This window comes from Coturnix japonica, chromosome 37 (assembly GCF_054131305.1).
Source record: "Coturnix japonica strain WE chromosome 37, WE-NBRP24, whole genome shotgun sequence".
NCBI classification, from domain to species: domain Eukaryota; kingdom Metazoa; phylum Chordata; class Aves; order Galliformes; family Phasianidae; genus Coturnix; species Coturnix japonica.
In genome coordinates this window covers 420,340-433,415 of record NC_140699.1, presented here as the reverse complement: position 1 = coordinate 433,415, position 13,076 = coordinate 420,340, and the positions used below count along the sequence as shown (strand labels likewise).

Genomic DNA, 13,076 nt, shown 5'->3' with positions numbered 1-13,076 from the left:
GGGGCTCTCTGGCGGATGGTGCCATTTCAACGCCAAGATGGAAATGGAGAGCCCCTGGTGCGCCACCGATGGATGTAGCAGCGTCGCCAGGCAGACACGATGTTGGGGTGCCTGCCCTGCCTCGATGGAGGTGGATCCACCTCCATGGGTTCCTCTTCCAGAGGGATGTCCACCTCCATGGGCTCGACGCTGCTCTCAGGTGGATCGACATCCATCGGCTCAGGTTTGCTGCTGCTCCCCTGAAGCCGCGGCTTCTTTGGTGGAGGAGGATCCATCCTCCTCCACGAGGGACAACACAAAAGGTGGGAAGGGACTTTTTGAATTGCTCCTTGGGCCACAAGCGTGCAACCAAGTCGCGAGTCTACTGAAGACTGATGTTCTGTTGTCAGGGTCCCTGTATTTATAGCGGTTGTCAGGGAGGTGGTTTGTGACATCAGAAAGCTGTGGCAGTTGTGACCGTTAGAATGTCCCATGGTGACCAAAACATGGCTGTGTTGGGCGTGGGGAGGCAATGGCGCTGGTTTTGAAGGAGGATGAAGGGTGCATATGATTTGAAGTGTGAAAAGAAATAAAACCAGGCTCACTGGTGATAAACCATGGGAGAAGTCTCCAGAATTTTAGGGATTGTGTGTTACTGAGATCCTTCCGACATTTCCATGAGTAATAGGGTACAGTGAAGCACACTTGAAATGTTTATACACCAATTCACAGTAGGTGGAAGTAGGTAGAGCAGCTGGAAGTCTTGGCTCTGTCCCATAGCTGCAGTGTCATTGGCATTAGCAAAATGTGTTGGGAAGAGCACTGTGCCTGTTGTGTCATGATGGACTGTTACTGACCATCAGTGACAGGCAGGGCAGTTGTGGGAGAGGAAGTGAAGTGTCATCTACCATAGGCCACCAGCCTGGGATGATGACACTGATGATGTATTCTTTAAGGACCTGAGAGGTACCTGTGCATCAGGCGCTCTTGTCCTTACAATGACTTCAACTTGCCAGACATTAAGTGTGAATACCACACAGCTGGTATAAAACAGGTCTAGAAGAGTCCAAAAATGGCTTGTTGGTAATTTCTTGGTACAGGTTCCGTGGGAACCAATTGGGAATGATGCTTGTAGGTTTGTTGCTTTTAGACATTGAGGTTTATGCCCTGTTCATCCCTGGAGATGTCCAAGGGGGTACGACTTATTTGGGGCTTGGCTTGTGCTTACCGTGCTCTATAGAACACTGTTCCGAAAAGAGAGAGTTTCCGAGCTGAGGTTCAAGCCAAAAAGTGAAATCCCCAAGTCAATTTTGATCAGTCACAGGAGGCACCAGTAACAATATCAGTTGCCCCTGTGGAAGGCAAGAAATGGAAATGGATGTCCTCACGTCTAGAACGGAAAAAAGAAGTGGAGGAGGAGTCAACAGAAGATCCAGGTGACAGGTTTGGATCAGCACCGAGAAAGGCAAAAGGAAAAGTGGCATGAAGAAGAGAGTGATGAAGAGGAAATCTCTATTACTGTTTGTCGACCCCTGAAGATGACTGAAATCCAAGGCGTAAGAAAGGAGTACACACGGCACCAGAATGAATCTCTTGTTACCTGGTTGCTTCGCTGTTGGGACAGCTGGGACGGTAGCTTGTTGTGATGTGACAGGCCCTTCCCCATATTCTGGAAGAATCTTAGTGTAATACAGTGGGTGTAGACAAAAAGGCGTAGGTTATATAAGGATGTGTCTGTTTCAATAAATCGCCATTTTGCCACTTCATCTCCTTGGTGTCACTTGGTAATTGGCCTAGCTGCTGCTTCAGTTGAAGGCGAGAGATCGTAAAGAAATTAATGATCATAAAGCCTTCATGTGTATCATTAAAATTCTCAGCTATTAGACACAAACGCTTTCCAGATCGAGCAAGGAACAACAGTACAATTGCACCACGTGTTTCCTTGTGGTGTTACCTATGTGCCCACAGAGAAGACATGAGGAAGTGGTATGACCAGCCTACTCCTGTACTATGAGCACGGGTGAGGGAACTACAAAACAGTCCAACCACCAGTACGGCTGCTCCAGTTATCACAGGTAACCAATAGAGGGGCCCTGCCCTCAGTCAAGGGAGTGGAAGGGATAATAGAGTTTATTGGACTGTGTGGATTTGATGGCCTGGCACATCAGAACCACAGAAATATAAGGCACTGGTGGATACCGGTGCACAGTGCACCCTAATGCCCTCCAGTCATGAAGGGACAGAATCAATCCATATTTCTGGATATCTCTCAAGAATTGACTGTGTTGGAGGCTGAAATAAGCCTCACTGGTAAAGACTGGAAAAACCATCCTATGTGAGTGGCCCAGGGTTTCCGTTCATACTTGGTATTGATTACCTCAGAAGAGGGCATTTCAAGGATACTAAGGGGTATCACTGGGCCTTTGGAATCGCTGTTGTAGATACGGACAACATTAAGCAGCTGTCATTTTTACCTGGCCTGTCAGAGGACCCGTCTGTTGTGAGGCTGCTACGAGTAAAAATAAAAGAGCAGCAGGTACTGATTGCTACAAAGACAGTGCACAGACGGCAGTATCGCACCAACAGGGATTCCTTGCTCCCCATTCATGATTTGATTCGCCAGTTGGAGAATCAGGGAGTGATCAGTAAAACTCACTCACCTTTTAACAGCTCCATATGGCCAGTGCGTAAAGCCAGTGGAGAATGGAGGCTGACAGTAGACTACCGTGGCCTGAATGAGGTCACACCCCCACTGAGTGCTGCTGTGCTGGAGAGCAAATAATTCAAATTCTTCTATGAGCCAGTTTTGCTATTAAGTGAAGCAAAGTAAAAGGGCCTGCCCAGGAAATTCAGTTCTTAGGTATAAAGTGGCAGGATGGATGTCATCACATCCCAACAGTGATTGACAAAATCACTGCCATGTCTCCACCAACTAGCAAGAAAGAGACACAATCTTTCCTGGGTGCAGTGGGCTTTTGGAGGATGCATATTCCAAACTACAGCCTCATTGTAAGCCCCCTTTATCAGGTGATGCAGAAGAAGAATGATTTTGCATAGGGCCCAGAGCATCAGCAGGCTTTTGAACAGATTAAACAGGAGATAGCCTGTGCCGTGGACCTGGGGCCAGTACGGACTGGACAGGATGTAAAGAACATCCTCTATACTGCTGCTGGAGAGAAAGGTCCCACTTGGAGTTTGTGGCAAAGAGCCTCAGGAGGGACCCAAGACCAACCCCCGGGACTTTGGAGCTGAGCGTACAAGGGGTCTGAAGAGTGCTACACTCCAACTGAGAAGGAGATCTTAGCCGCGTATGAGGGGGCTCGGGCTGCTTCCGAAGTAGCTGGTACTGAAATGCAGCTCTTTCTGGCACCTCGACTGTCAATGATGAACCGGATGTTGAAAGGGGAGGTTCCCTCCACCCATCATGCTACCGATGCCACCTGGAGCAAGTGGATTGCACTGATTAGACAACAAGCGCGGATGGGGAACCTCAATCGTCCAGGAATTTTAGAAGTGATCATGAACTGGACTGAAGATAAAAAGTTTGGAAGTAGCGGCCCCACCATACATCGAACTACCAGAAAATGAAAAGAAATATGCTCTTTTCACTGATGGATCATTTCATATTGTAGGGAAGCATCAGAGATGGAAAGCTGCTGTTTGGAGCCCCACACGACAGGTTGCAGAGGCCACTGAAGGTAAAGGAGAATCAAGTCAGTTTGCAGAGGTAAAAGCTGTCCAGCTGACCTTAGATGTGGCTGAACGGGAGAGGTGGCCAATGCTGTATCTTTATACTGACTCATGGATGGTGGCAAATGCCTTATGGGGGTTGTTACAGCAGTGGGAACAAAATAACTGGCAACAGATGTGTAAACCTATTTGGGCTGCTGAACTGTAGAAAAACATAACTGCTCAAAAAAAAGATATGATTGTAAAGGTGTGTCACGTGGATGCACACTTGCCCAAGAGTTGGGCTATTGCAGAACAACAAAACAACCATCAGGTAGGTCGAGCTGCCAGAATTGAGGTGGCTCAAATAGACTTGGACTGGCAGAACAAGAGTGAATTATTTCAAGCTTGATGGTTCCATGAGACCTCAGGCCATCAAGGAATGGACATAACATATAACTGGGCTAGAGACTGAGGGGTGGACTTAACTATGGATGCTATTGCACTGGTTATTCATGACTGTGAATCATGTGCCATAATTAAACAAGCCAAGAATATGAAGCCTCTCTGGGGGGAAGGCCAAGGCAAAAGTATAAATATGGGGAGGAGTGACAGGTGAATGACGTCACCTTGCCAGGATCTCATAGTGATAAGTGTTTTGTGCTTACCATGGTGGAAGCAACCACTGGGTGGCTTGAAACATACGCAGTACCCCATGCTACTGCCAGAAACACAATATTGGGTTGTTAGAAACAAGTCCTATAGAGACATGACACCTCAGAAAGAACTGAGTCTCATAATGGGACACATTTCAAAAATTCCCTTAATAAATACTCGGGCCAGAGTTCACGGCATTGAGTGGATTTATCATATCCCCTACCATGCACCAGCTTCTGGTAAAATTAAAAGATACAATGGGGTGTTGAAAACTACGTTGAAAGCAATGGGTGGTGGAACACTGAAGCACTGGGAAAAGCATTTGCATGTGGTGCAAGGATGCTGTTAAAGTTCATATCCCACATGTGCCCTGTGTCTCATCACAGGATGTGGGGTGTGAGAAGGGCCCAGTCTGAACAAGCAGTCAATCCCAGTGAAACTCTGAACTTCAGATCTCTCAGTTCCATTGCCCTCCTGTGCACACTCTCCCATAGTTTGATGTTCTTTATGTTCTGCATTGCCCAGAAGTGCACCCAGTGCTCCAGGTGAGGCTGTAGCAGTGCAGAGCAAAGAGGGACAAACCTTTCTCCCACCCAGCTGGCAATAAATTGCTTGATGCACTTTAGGGGACTGTTGGCCTTCTTGGCTGGCTGGGCACACTGCTGACTCACTTAAAATTTTATGTTGAGCAGGACCCCCAATCCTTTTCAGTCAGACGTCTCTCATGTGTCCAATATACAGACAGTGTTTATGTCCAGGTATACCCAGGTGCACAATCAGGCACTTGTTCTTGTTATGCATTATGCACTTGGTGCTTAGTACCAACTGGTACCCAGTTTTCTGACTTGTCCACATCTCTCTGCAAGTCCTCTCCACCCTCAGTCGAGGCAACAGCACCTCCTCATCTGGTCTCATCAGCAAACTTGCTCAGAACATCTTCTAGTCCTGCATGCAAGTCATCTGCATAAACATGAAAGGAAAGTGGCCCCAAAATGGAACCCTGGGGAACTCTGGAAGTGACCATCTACCAGCCCGATGGAACCCACTGACTATAATCCTTTGGGACAGAACTACTGGCCAACTGCTCACCCACCACTGCTAGTGAACCTGAAAGGCAAAATGTCAGCATGCTGGGACAAACAGACAAACACCAATATGGTTACATATAGCTGCGTCAATTTATTGCCCGAAAAGCCATGATTTTAAAGGAGACAGACAAGGGTGTCCAAAAATCACACACGCTAATTGGAGGAAAGCTACTGCAATAACAACCCTATAACCCCCCTTCAAAGCCACGAGCCATTCATTCTTTTCCTAGAGATGTCCTTTGTTCTCATGCTGTTTATCCTGCTCCGCAGCTGCTGCTCTGTGAACTCCTTATCTCAATCCATGGCTGCTGCTCTGTAAAATTCTTCTTGTATTACAACACACCACGTTCTGTTTCTGTCTAGCTGTATGCAGGAATTTCTGTCCAGAAGGGTGCTGGAGAAATAGTATCAAAAGCTCTACTGAAATCCTCAAGGATTACATCAACTGCCTTCCCTTGTTCAGCTCAATGGATAAAGGTCTCATAAAAAGACCTGAAATTAAATAGGACCTTCCCCTCTGTATCTTGTGTTGTCTGTGACCTGTCCTTCAGTTGTTTTTCCATAACTCCCACCATCATTTTCTCCAAAATTTTACCAAGCACTGTAGTGAGACTGACAGGTCCATAGTTGCCCGTGTCATCTTTCTTGCTCTTCCTTACAATGTGACAACATTTGCCAGCTTCCTGTCAACAGGTATGACCCTAGATTTATTAGATGCCATTGAAATGCAAGCCCAGAGCATGCTAAAGTGTCATCACTGCAAGAACATAGATGTGCCATAGCTTTGCAATGCCTTGAAATCCAGACTATGCCACAGATGGAGCAGAGAGGAAAATCTGCCTCTTCTGTTCTGAGCTCATCCTTTCGATAAGCTGAATATCACTATGTACTCCATGGGATCAGGTGCAAAAGACACACTGGGTGCCCTAAGCATGGGGCTGCAGTGGTATTTAGGATGGCCAAGAATACCTCCCTTCTGGCCCTCAGCTGATGCTCCAGAAGGAGCTGTCTATCTCATAGATTTTCCGTCACAGTTTACAAGCACTAGCACAAAACTAGGATCACCCAAGGCACTTTGGGCATCACTGAGAGACTGTGTACGAGCAGTGCAGTCGCTGTGGAATAAAAACCAAGGATTCAGATGAGGGACTCACACACAGACACCTCACTGTGCACATCTGAACTCAGCTAGGTGAACTTGCAGCTCCCGTGGTTCTTTGAAAAACTGATCCCAATTCAGCCCCAGGGTTTCCATCTGAGGATGAGATGCCTAACGCTAGAATAAGGATGGGATGGTCTGTTGATAACAGTACAAATGGAAACGGATTTAAATTAAAAAGGGGAGGCATAGGTTAGATGTGAGGAACCTATATTTTTACACAGCAACACTGGAAAATGTTCGCCTTAGAGGCTGAGCATGATGATGGATGGGATCCTGGTTTTGCTCTGGGTTTACCCTCACGTCAATCCAGGTTTCTACTCATACTTTTCACTAGGTGAACTCTCACTTTACTCAAGGTTTTACTCACAATTTACCATCAGGGTGTGTGATCGGGAGATGGGCTGGTGGAGTGACTTGCTGGCATCCCCGAGGGAAGGCTGCCAGGCAGATACCCCCAGATAAGTGGTTGACTCCCTGCCCTGTCACAGTCAGACAGACCTGACTGATGAGGAGGGTTGGAAGAGAGTCCCAACTCAACATCACAGGAGCCCCCCCATGCCTGCATAGCCCTCGACCCCTGATCCATATAAGCAACAGGTTTGACACTCTGAAATCTGAAGGTGATAAGAATAGGGAGGCAATGGAGGATCTGCCTAGGAGGGAACCTAATGCAAGGCAGTCACTACCAAGCCTTGTGACTTCCTCTGCCATGAAAGAAAGAAGGGTGGTCGTGGTGGGTGACTCCCTTCTCAGAGGAATAGAGGGCCCCATTTGCAGACTGGACCCCAGTTGTCAGTAAGTCTGCTGCCTTCTTGGCTGCAGGTCAGGGACATAACAAGGAAACTCCCAATGCTGGTTAGGTCCACTGATTATTTTCCACTACTCATAGTTTAGGTGGGCAGTGATGAAATTTCTTAGATAAGACTACAAACTATAAAAAGAGATTTCAGGAATTTAGGCCATTTAGTTCACAGAGTGGGAGATCAAGTGATTTTTTGTTCTATACCTTCAGTGGCAGTGAGGGACACGGAGCAGGCTTGGAAAGCAAAGCAATGAACAGTTGTCTCAGAGACTGGTATTGAGCCAGAAACTTTGAGTTCTTTGATCACAGGGCAGTTTACTTGGCCCATGGTCTGTTATCCATGAATGGAACCCAACTGTCTCAAAGGGGGAAGTGAATCCTAGCACAGACGGTAGCGGGGCTTATCGAAAGAGCTTTAAACTAGCTACGATGGGGGAGGGGACAAAACAGGGCTTACCAGATATAAGCCTAGGGAAATGCTGTTTGAACTGGGAGAGAGGCAGATGCCTCAGCTGAAGTGCGTCTACACCAACGCACGCAGCTTGGTCAACAAGCAGGAGGAGCTGGAAGCAACTGTGCATCCGAAAAACCATTACCTAGTTGCTATTACCGACCCATGGTGGGACCACTGCCATGACTGGAGTGCTGTGATGGATGGTTACAAGCTCTTCAGAAGGGATAGATGAGGAAGGAAGGGTGGTGGTTTGGCCCTTTATATTGAAGAGAGTTTTGATGTTGAAGAGCTTGGGCTTCAGAATGAAGTGCATGTTTGTAAGGATCAGGGGAAAGGCCTGTAAGTGTGACATCTTGCTAAAGGTTTCTTATAGACCGCCTAATTGATGGGTGAGGCATTCTATGAGCAGCTTACTGAAGTCGCAAGATTGCCAGCACTCATTTTCTTGGGAGACTACAACTTCTCTGATATATGCTGGGAATATAATAAATAGCAGAGGAATCAGTCCAAGAGGTTTATAGATTGCATGCAAGACAGCTTCCTTACGCAGCTGGTATGAAGTCCTACCAGGTGTGGTTCCTTGCTAGACCTGCTCTTCACTAACAGTGAAGGACTGGTAGGAGTTGAGAAGGTTGGGGACTGTCTTGGGCAGAGCAACCATGAAATGGTAGAATTCTCTATTCTTGGAGATGTCAGAAGGGTGACTAGCAAAACTACTATCCTGAACTTCTAGAGGGCGGACTTTGACCTGTTCAGGACACTTGTAGCACAGGTAACTTGGGAGTCGCTCCTTATGGGTAAAGGGGTCCAGGAAGCCTGGACACTCCTCAAGATGGAAATCTTAAAGGCACGAGATCAGGCTGTCCCTGAATGCCATAAGGTGAGCCATAGGGGAAGAAGACCAGTGCAGATGAACTGGGAACAATTGTTGAGACTCAGGAAGAAAAAGAGAATCTCCGTCCTCTGGAAAAAGGGACAGGATACTTGGGGAGATTACAAGGAAGTTGCTAAGGTATGAAGGGAGGAAGTTAGGAAGGCACATTACTTCCCTGTCCCTTAATCCATGCCCAGAGCTTCTCAGCCATGTCACTGCCAACTGTAAGCTCCATGCAGAGTTCAAGTGGGACACAGAGGGCACAGCCTTCTGCTGTGTGGATGCAAGTGTTGGTGGAACCAGATGGGACAAAGCCCTCCCACCATGCCCTCCTGGGAAAATGGCCACCCCAAGAATGGCAGTCTGCCTCCTCCATGACCCCATCTGAAATGCTCCTGCACTGATTGATTAAAGGGCTTTAAACCAGGTCCAAATGGGGAAGGGTGGGGAACTGGATGTGACAGAGAAGGGCTGAGGGATGATGTTGGATTTGGAGATTGCAGAGAAAGCCTCTGAGTTGTTCCATAGGACTGTGGGAGGATTCCTCAGAGAAGGTCTTACTGCCAATACCCCATCCTAAATCTTACTGTGTACCCTCTGGGGGTAACCCCAACCTGCTGCTGCCCAAAATTGCCTGTAGACCAGTGCAGGTAGCATGGGAAATAAACGGGACAACTCAAGAGAAAACCACAGAGCATTTCCTTTCATGCAGGCTTCTGCTTCTGAGCAAGGCCCTGAACACCAGTACCACAGTGTAGATGCAAGGCCCAGACAGGCTAAATCAAAACATGCTTCTGTTAGGGGATGCTTTCTGAAGAGTCTTTACGCTAATGAGACAACCGCAAACATTCACTCAGCGAACTCCAAATCTCTGTGCCTTTGCGGGCCTAGGGTCTTGTTTGTCTCACAGAGACATGGTGGAATGGTTCTCACCTCTGAACTGTAGCAGAGCAGATACCAATTCTTTATGATGGATGGCCAAGAACAATTAGGAAAGGCTGCTGCCATCTGTGAGAGTGCACTGAGCTCTGCCTGGGGATGGCAGAGGAGCCAGCTGAGAACTGATGGAAAGGGCTCAGAGAGGAGAGCAGCAGATTCTGTTCCTTGCTTCCTGATCAGGAAGGACAAGAGGAGGAGGGGGACAGGCAGGTATCTGAGTTACAGCTGGGATGGAATTGTTTTCTTCAGGCTGCCTACTATGGTGCAGTTTTTTGTTTCTAAGAGAAAAACAACGGTGATAACACTCTGATGTTTACAGCTGCTGCTAAGCAGCATTGTACAGAGCCAAGGCCATGGTCAGTGGAGGGCTCAAGGAGCTGGGAGGGAACAGACTGCGCACAGCTGACTGGAAGTGGTCAAAGGGACATTTTGTAGCACCTGACAGCAAGCAGAAATTGTATTGAAAGGGGTGGCAGTTTATCTCACTCTCTTCTCTTCCCAGTGCCCAACTGAGCATCAGTCTGGTGATGCTGAGCAAGCGCTTGTGCATCAGTTGTTACTACTGCATATAAATGGATATATAGTGATAACTATTACACCTCTGCTTTTATCTCTTTTTTCAAATTGCTTTGTTACAACCCACAAGTTGTACTTTTTTTCCCCAATTCTCTTCCCCATCCCACTGGGAATGGGACAGTGCACAAAGCACTGTGTGCTGCTGAGCCACATGCTGGATTCAACAACCACCATCATTTTGGTGCCCGATGTGAGACTCCAACGATTGAGATAACAGCACATCTGTCCTGAGTGAGTTAACACAGGTCTTTGTGGGAGCTGGAGAACTGCAGGCCATTATGCTGATTGTTTCCCCATTTGTGGAGCTTTTTGAGTCTTCTCATGAAGCTGCATTGCACAGCTCCTTGCTTCCTGCTTGTTTTCCTTGCTGTACTGTTTGCCAGCTCTGGGGGCGGGATTAGGGTATTTATTTTGGTATGCTGTTTGACTCTGGTTTATATCATGATAAAATTGGCAGCTGACAAAATGAAGTTTTGTGCACATTCATCTCTGATGTCATCTTTGAGTTATGGAAGTTATACTGTTGATAAGATTAGTAATTACACCCTTGACTTGGACTCCTCAGGGAGTCTTGCTACGGAGGAGAGAAGGGATGATACTTTCCAGTAGTCCCTCAGACTCACTCTCACTTCTTTTTGTCCTGGAGATTGACAGCTAGTTCCAATAGCTCTTGAAAATTTTGACTATCCATGGGATGCTTACACCAGCACACTCCCACTGTTACGTGTCATTAATGTGTTTCAGCTTATGTTTCAGATTAAACAGTTATTCAGAAATATCAGTGAGAGATCTGCCCCAAGGTGAGAAGGCTCTGCATGGCAGGGGGTGTGGGATGGTCTGGGCAGCTGTCTGGAGCGGTGGGCACCCCCAGGGCTTTGGAACTTCATCTCTGAGCAACTGCAGGATCCTGAGAAACTGGTAGAATATTGGGGGCAGGTCTGCTGTGGCTCTGGTAGCCCCCAGGAAACACACATGACTGCAGTGTGCCAGATCCAGAGAGCTGGAAATGCTGACAGTGCTGCAGCCTCTGCAACTCTTGGCACAGACCCTGCAGCAGCTCCAAGGTTTTGCCACATGTCCTGCGTTTGCTCCATGCTCTGGACAGATCCCGCTGTCACTCATCCCCTCATAATGAGCTCTGCAGTCACTCCTGCAACAGGTCCTGTAGCTGTTCCAAGTATTGCTATAAGAAAATGAAACAAATTCCTCCCAAGGGAGGTGCACTGTGGTATTGTACAGGAGGTACAGCCCTGTGGTCACTCCAACCCCTCCAATGAGCCCAGTGGCTGCTAAAACTTCAATCTCAGGTCCTGCGGTGATTCCAGCTCTGGCAATGAGCTCTGCAGTTGCTCCAACTCCTGCAACAGCCCAACAGTCACTTCAGTTCCTACAGTGAATACTATGGCTGTTAAAACCCCTGCAACTAGTTCTGAACTTGCAAACAGAAAAACATAAGAATTAGTTCATATATGTTTGCAAATGCATATATTGTATATGTGTGAAAATATACTAAATATATTATATATGTATAAATACATTTGTCAAAACTATTATCCTTTTCTTTTTCTCTTTTTTCTTCTTCTTTTTCTTCTTTTTCTTCTCTCTCTCTCTTTCTTTTTCTTTTTTTTTTTTTTCCTCTTTTCTCTTTATCTCAACCCATAAACCTTTAACCACAGCACTGCCCCGAGTCTCTTACTGATCTCCTTGGGACTATTCAATCTGATCCGGTCACACACTGAAGAGCCTCAGAAGATCCCGAGGTCTTCTCAGGGAGCAGCTCCTGAGGTACATTCCTTACACCAGCTTTGAAAGAGGCCTCCAGTTCTCTGGGCCTGCTCTGAAGGAGCCCTCTTGTTATGGCAGTGCTAGCAAGGAGTCCAGCCCTGACACAGCTGTTCGTATTGCCGGATACTGACTGCAGCCCTGATTGCTGCTGTAGAGGCAACAGGACTGTCGTGAGACACACAAGACCTTCAGGACTGCAAAAATGAGAGGGCCTGAGAGCACTGTGGTGGTGTAAAGAGATCAGAAATGAAAAGAGCACGTTGAGCTGCTGTCTGCGGCTGTACCTCCCCAAATCCAGACAAAGTAGGAAGAAAGAAGAGCTAAGTAAAAGTCTATTTTGAAACATTTTTAGGTATATTTTAATGTATTCGGGGAATCTGGTTATATGTTTACATGAGCACTTGGAGTGAAAAAAATGCAAATTAAGTAGGAAAGAAGTGAAATAAATTTTTATTTATAAGTTCAATAACATTTTATTTTTTTTTGCACGTTGCGATATCTCACATAATCAAACAATAAAAGATGCATAAAAAATAAAGAACCATCACTGGGAATCCTATGAGGAAGTTGTGCATTTTATGGAAGCTGGAATAGTGCTTATTGCAACACCTTCCTCAGAGCGTGCTTGATCTCCCTGTTCCTCATGCTGTAGATAATAGGGTTCAGTGTTGGAGGAACCACTGCATACAGAAGTGCCACTGTCAGATCCAGGAGTGGGGAGGAAATGGAGCGGGGTTTCAGGTAGGCAAAAGAAGCAGTGCTAAGAAATAGGGAGACCATGGCCAGGTGAGGGAGGCACGTGGAGAAGGCTTTGCGCCGTCCCTGCTCAGAGGGCATCCTCAGCACAGCCATGAAGATCTGCACATAGGACACCAATATGAAAACAAAACACCCAAAGGCTAAACTGGCACTGAAAAATAGAAGCACAACTTCCCTGAGATAGGAGGCTGAGCAGGAGAGCTTGAGGATCTGGGGGATTTCACAGAAAAACTGGTTCACAACATTGCCTTGGCAGAAAGGCAAACAAAATGTACTGGCAGTGTGCAGCAGGGAATAGAGAAGCACAGTGCCCCAGGAAGCTGCTGCCATGG

At 46.9% G+C, this 13,076-nt stretch overlaps 1 protein-coding gene across 1 annotated transcript in view; it reads left to right on the top strand.

Moving 5' to 3' along the window:
• Nucleotides 1-12,351, top strand: part of LOC146754829 (receptor-type tyrosine-protein phosphatase T-like) — a 222,714-nt gene extending 210,363 nt beyond the window's left edge. Inside the window, exon 10 of the mRNA XM_085526608.1 lies at nt 11,877-12,351. Coding sequence (XP_085382734.1) covers nt 11,877-11,899 — 23 coding nt within the window. The 3' untranslated portion in view covers nt 11,900-12,351. The remainder of the gene's footprint in view (nt 1-11,876) is intronic.
• The last annotated feature ends 725 nt before the right edge of the window (nt 12,352-13,076 follow it).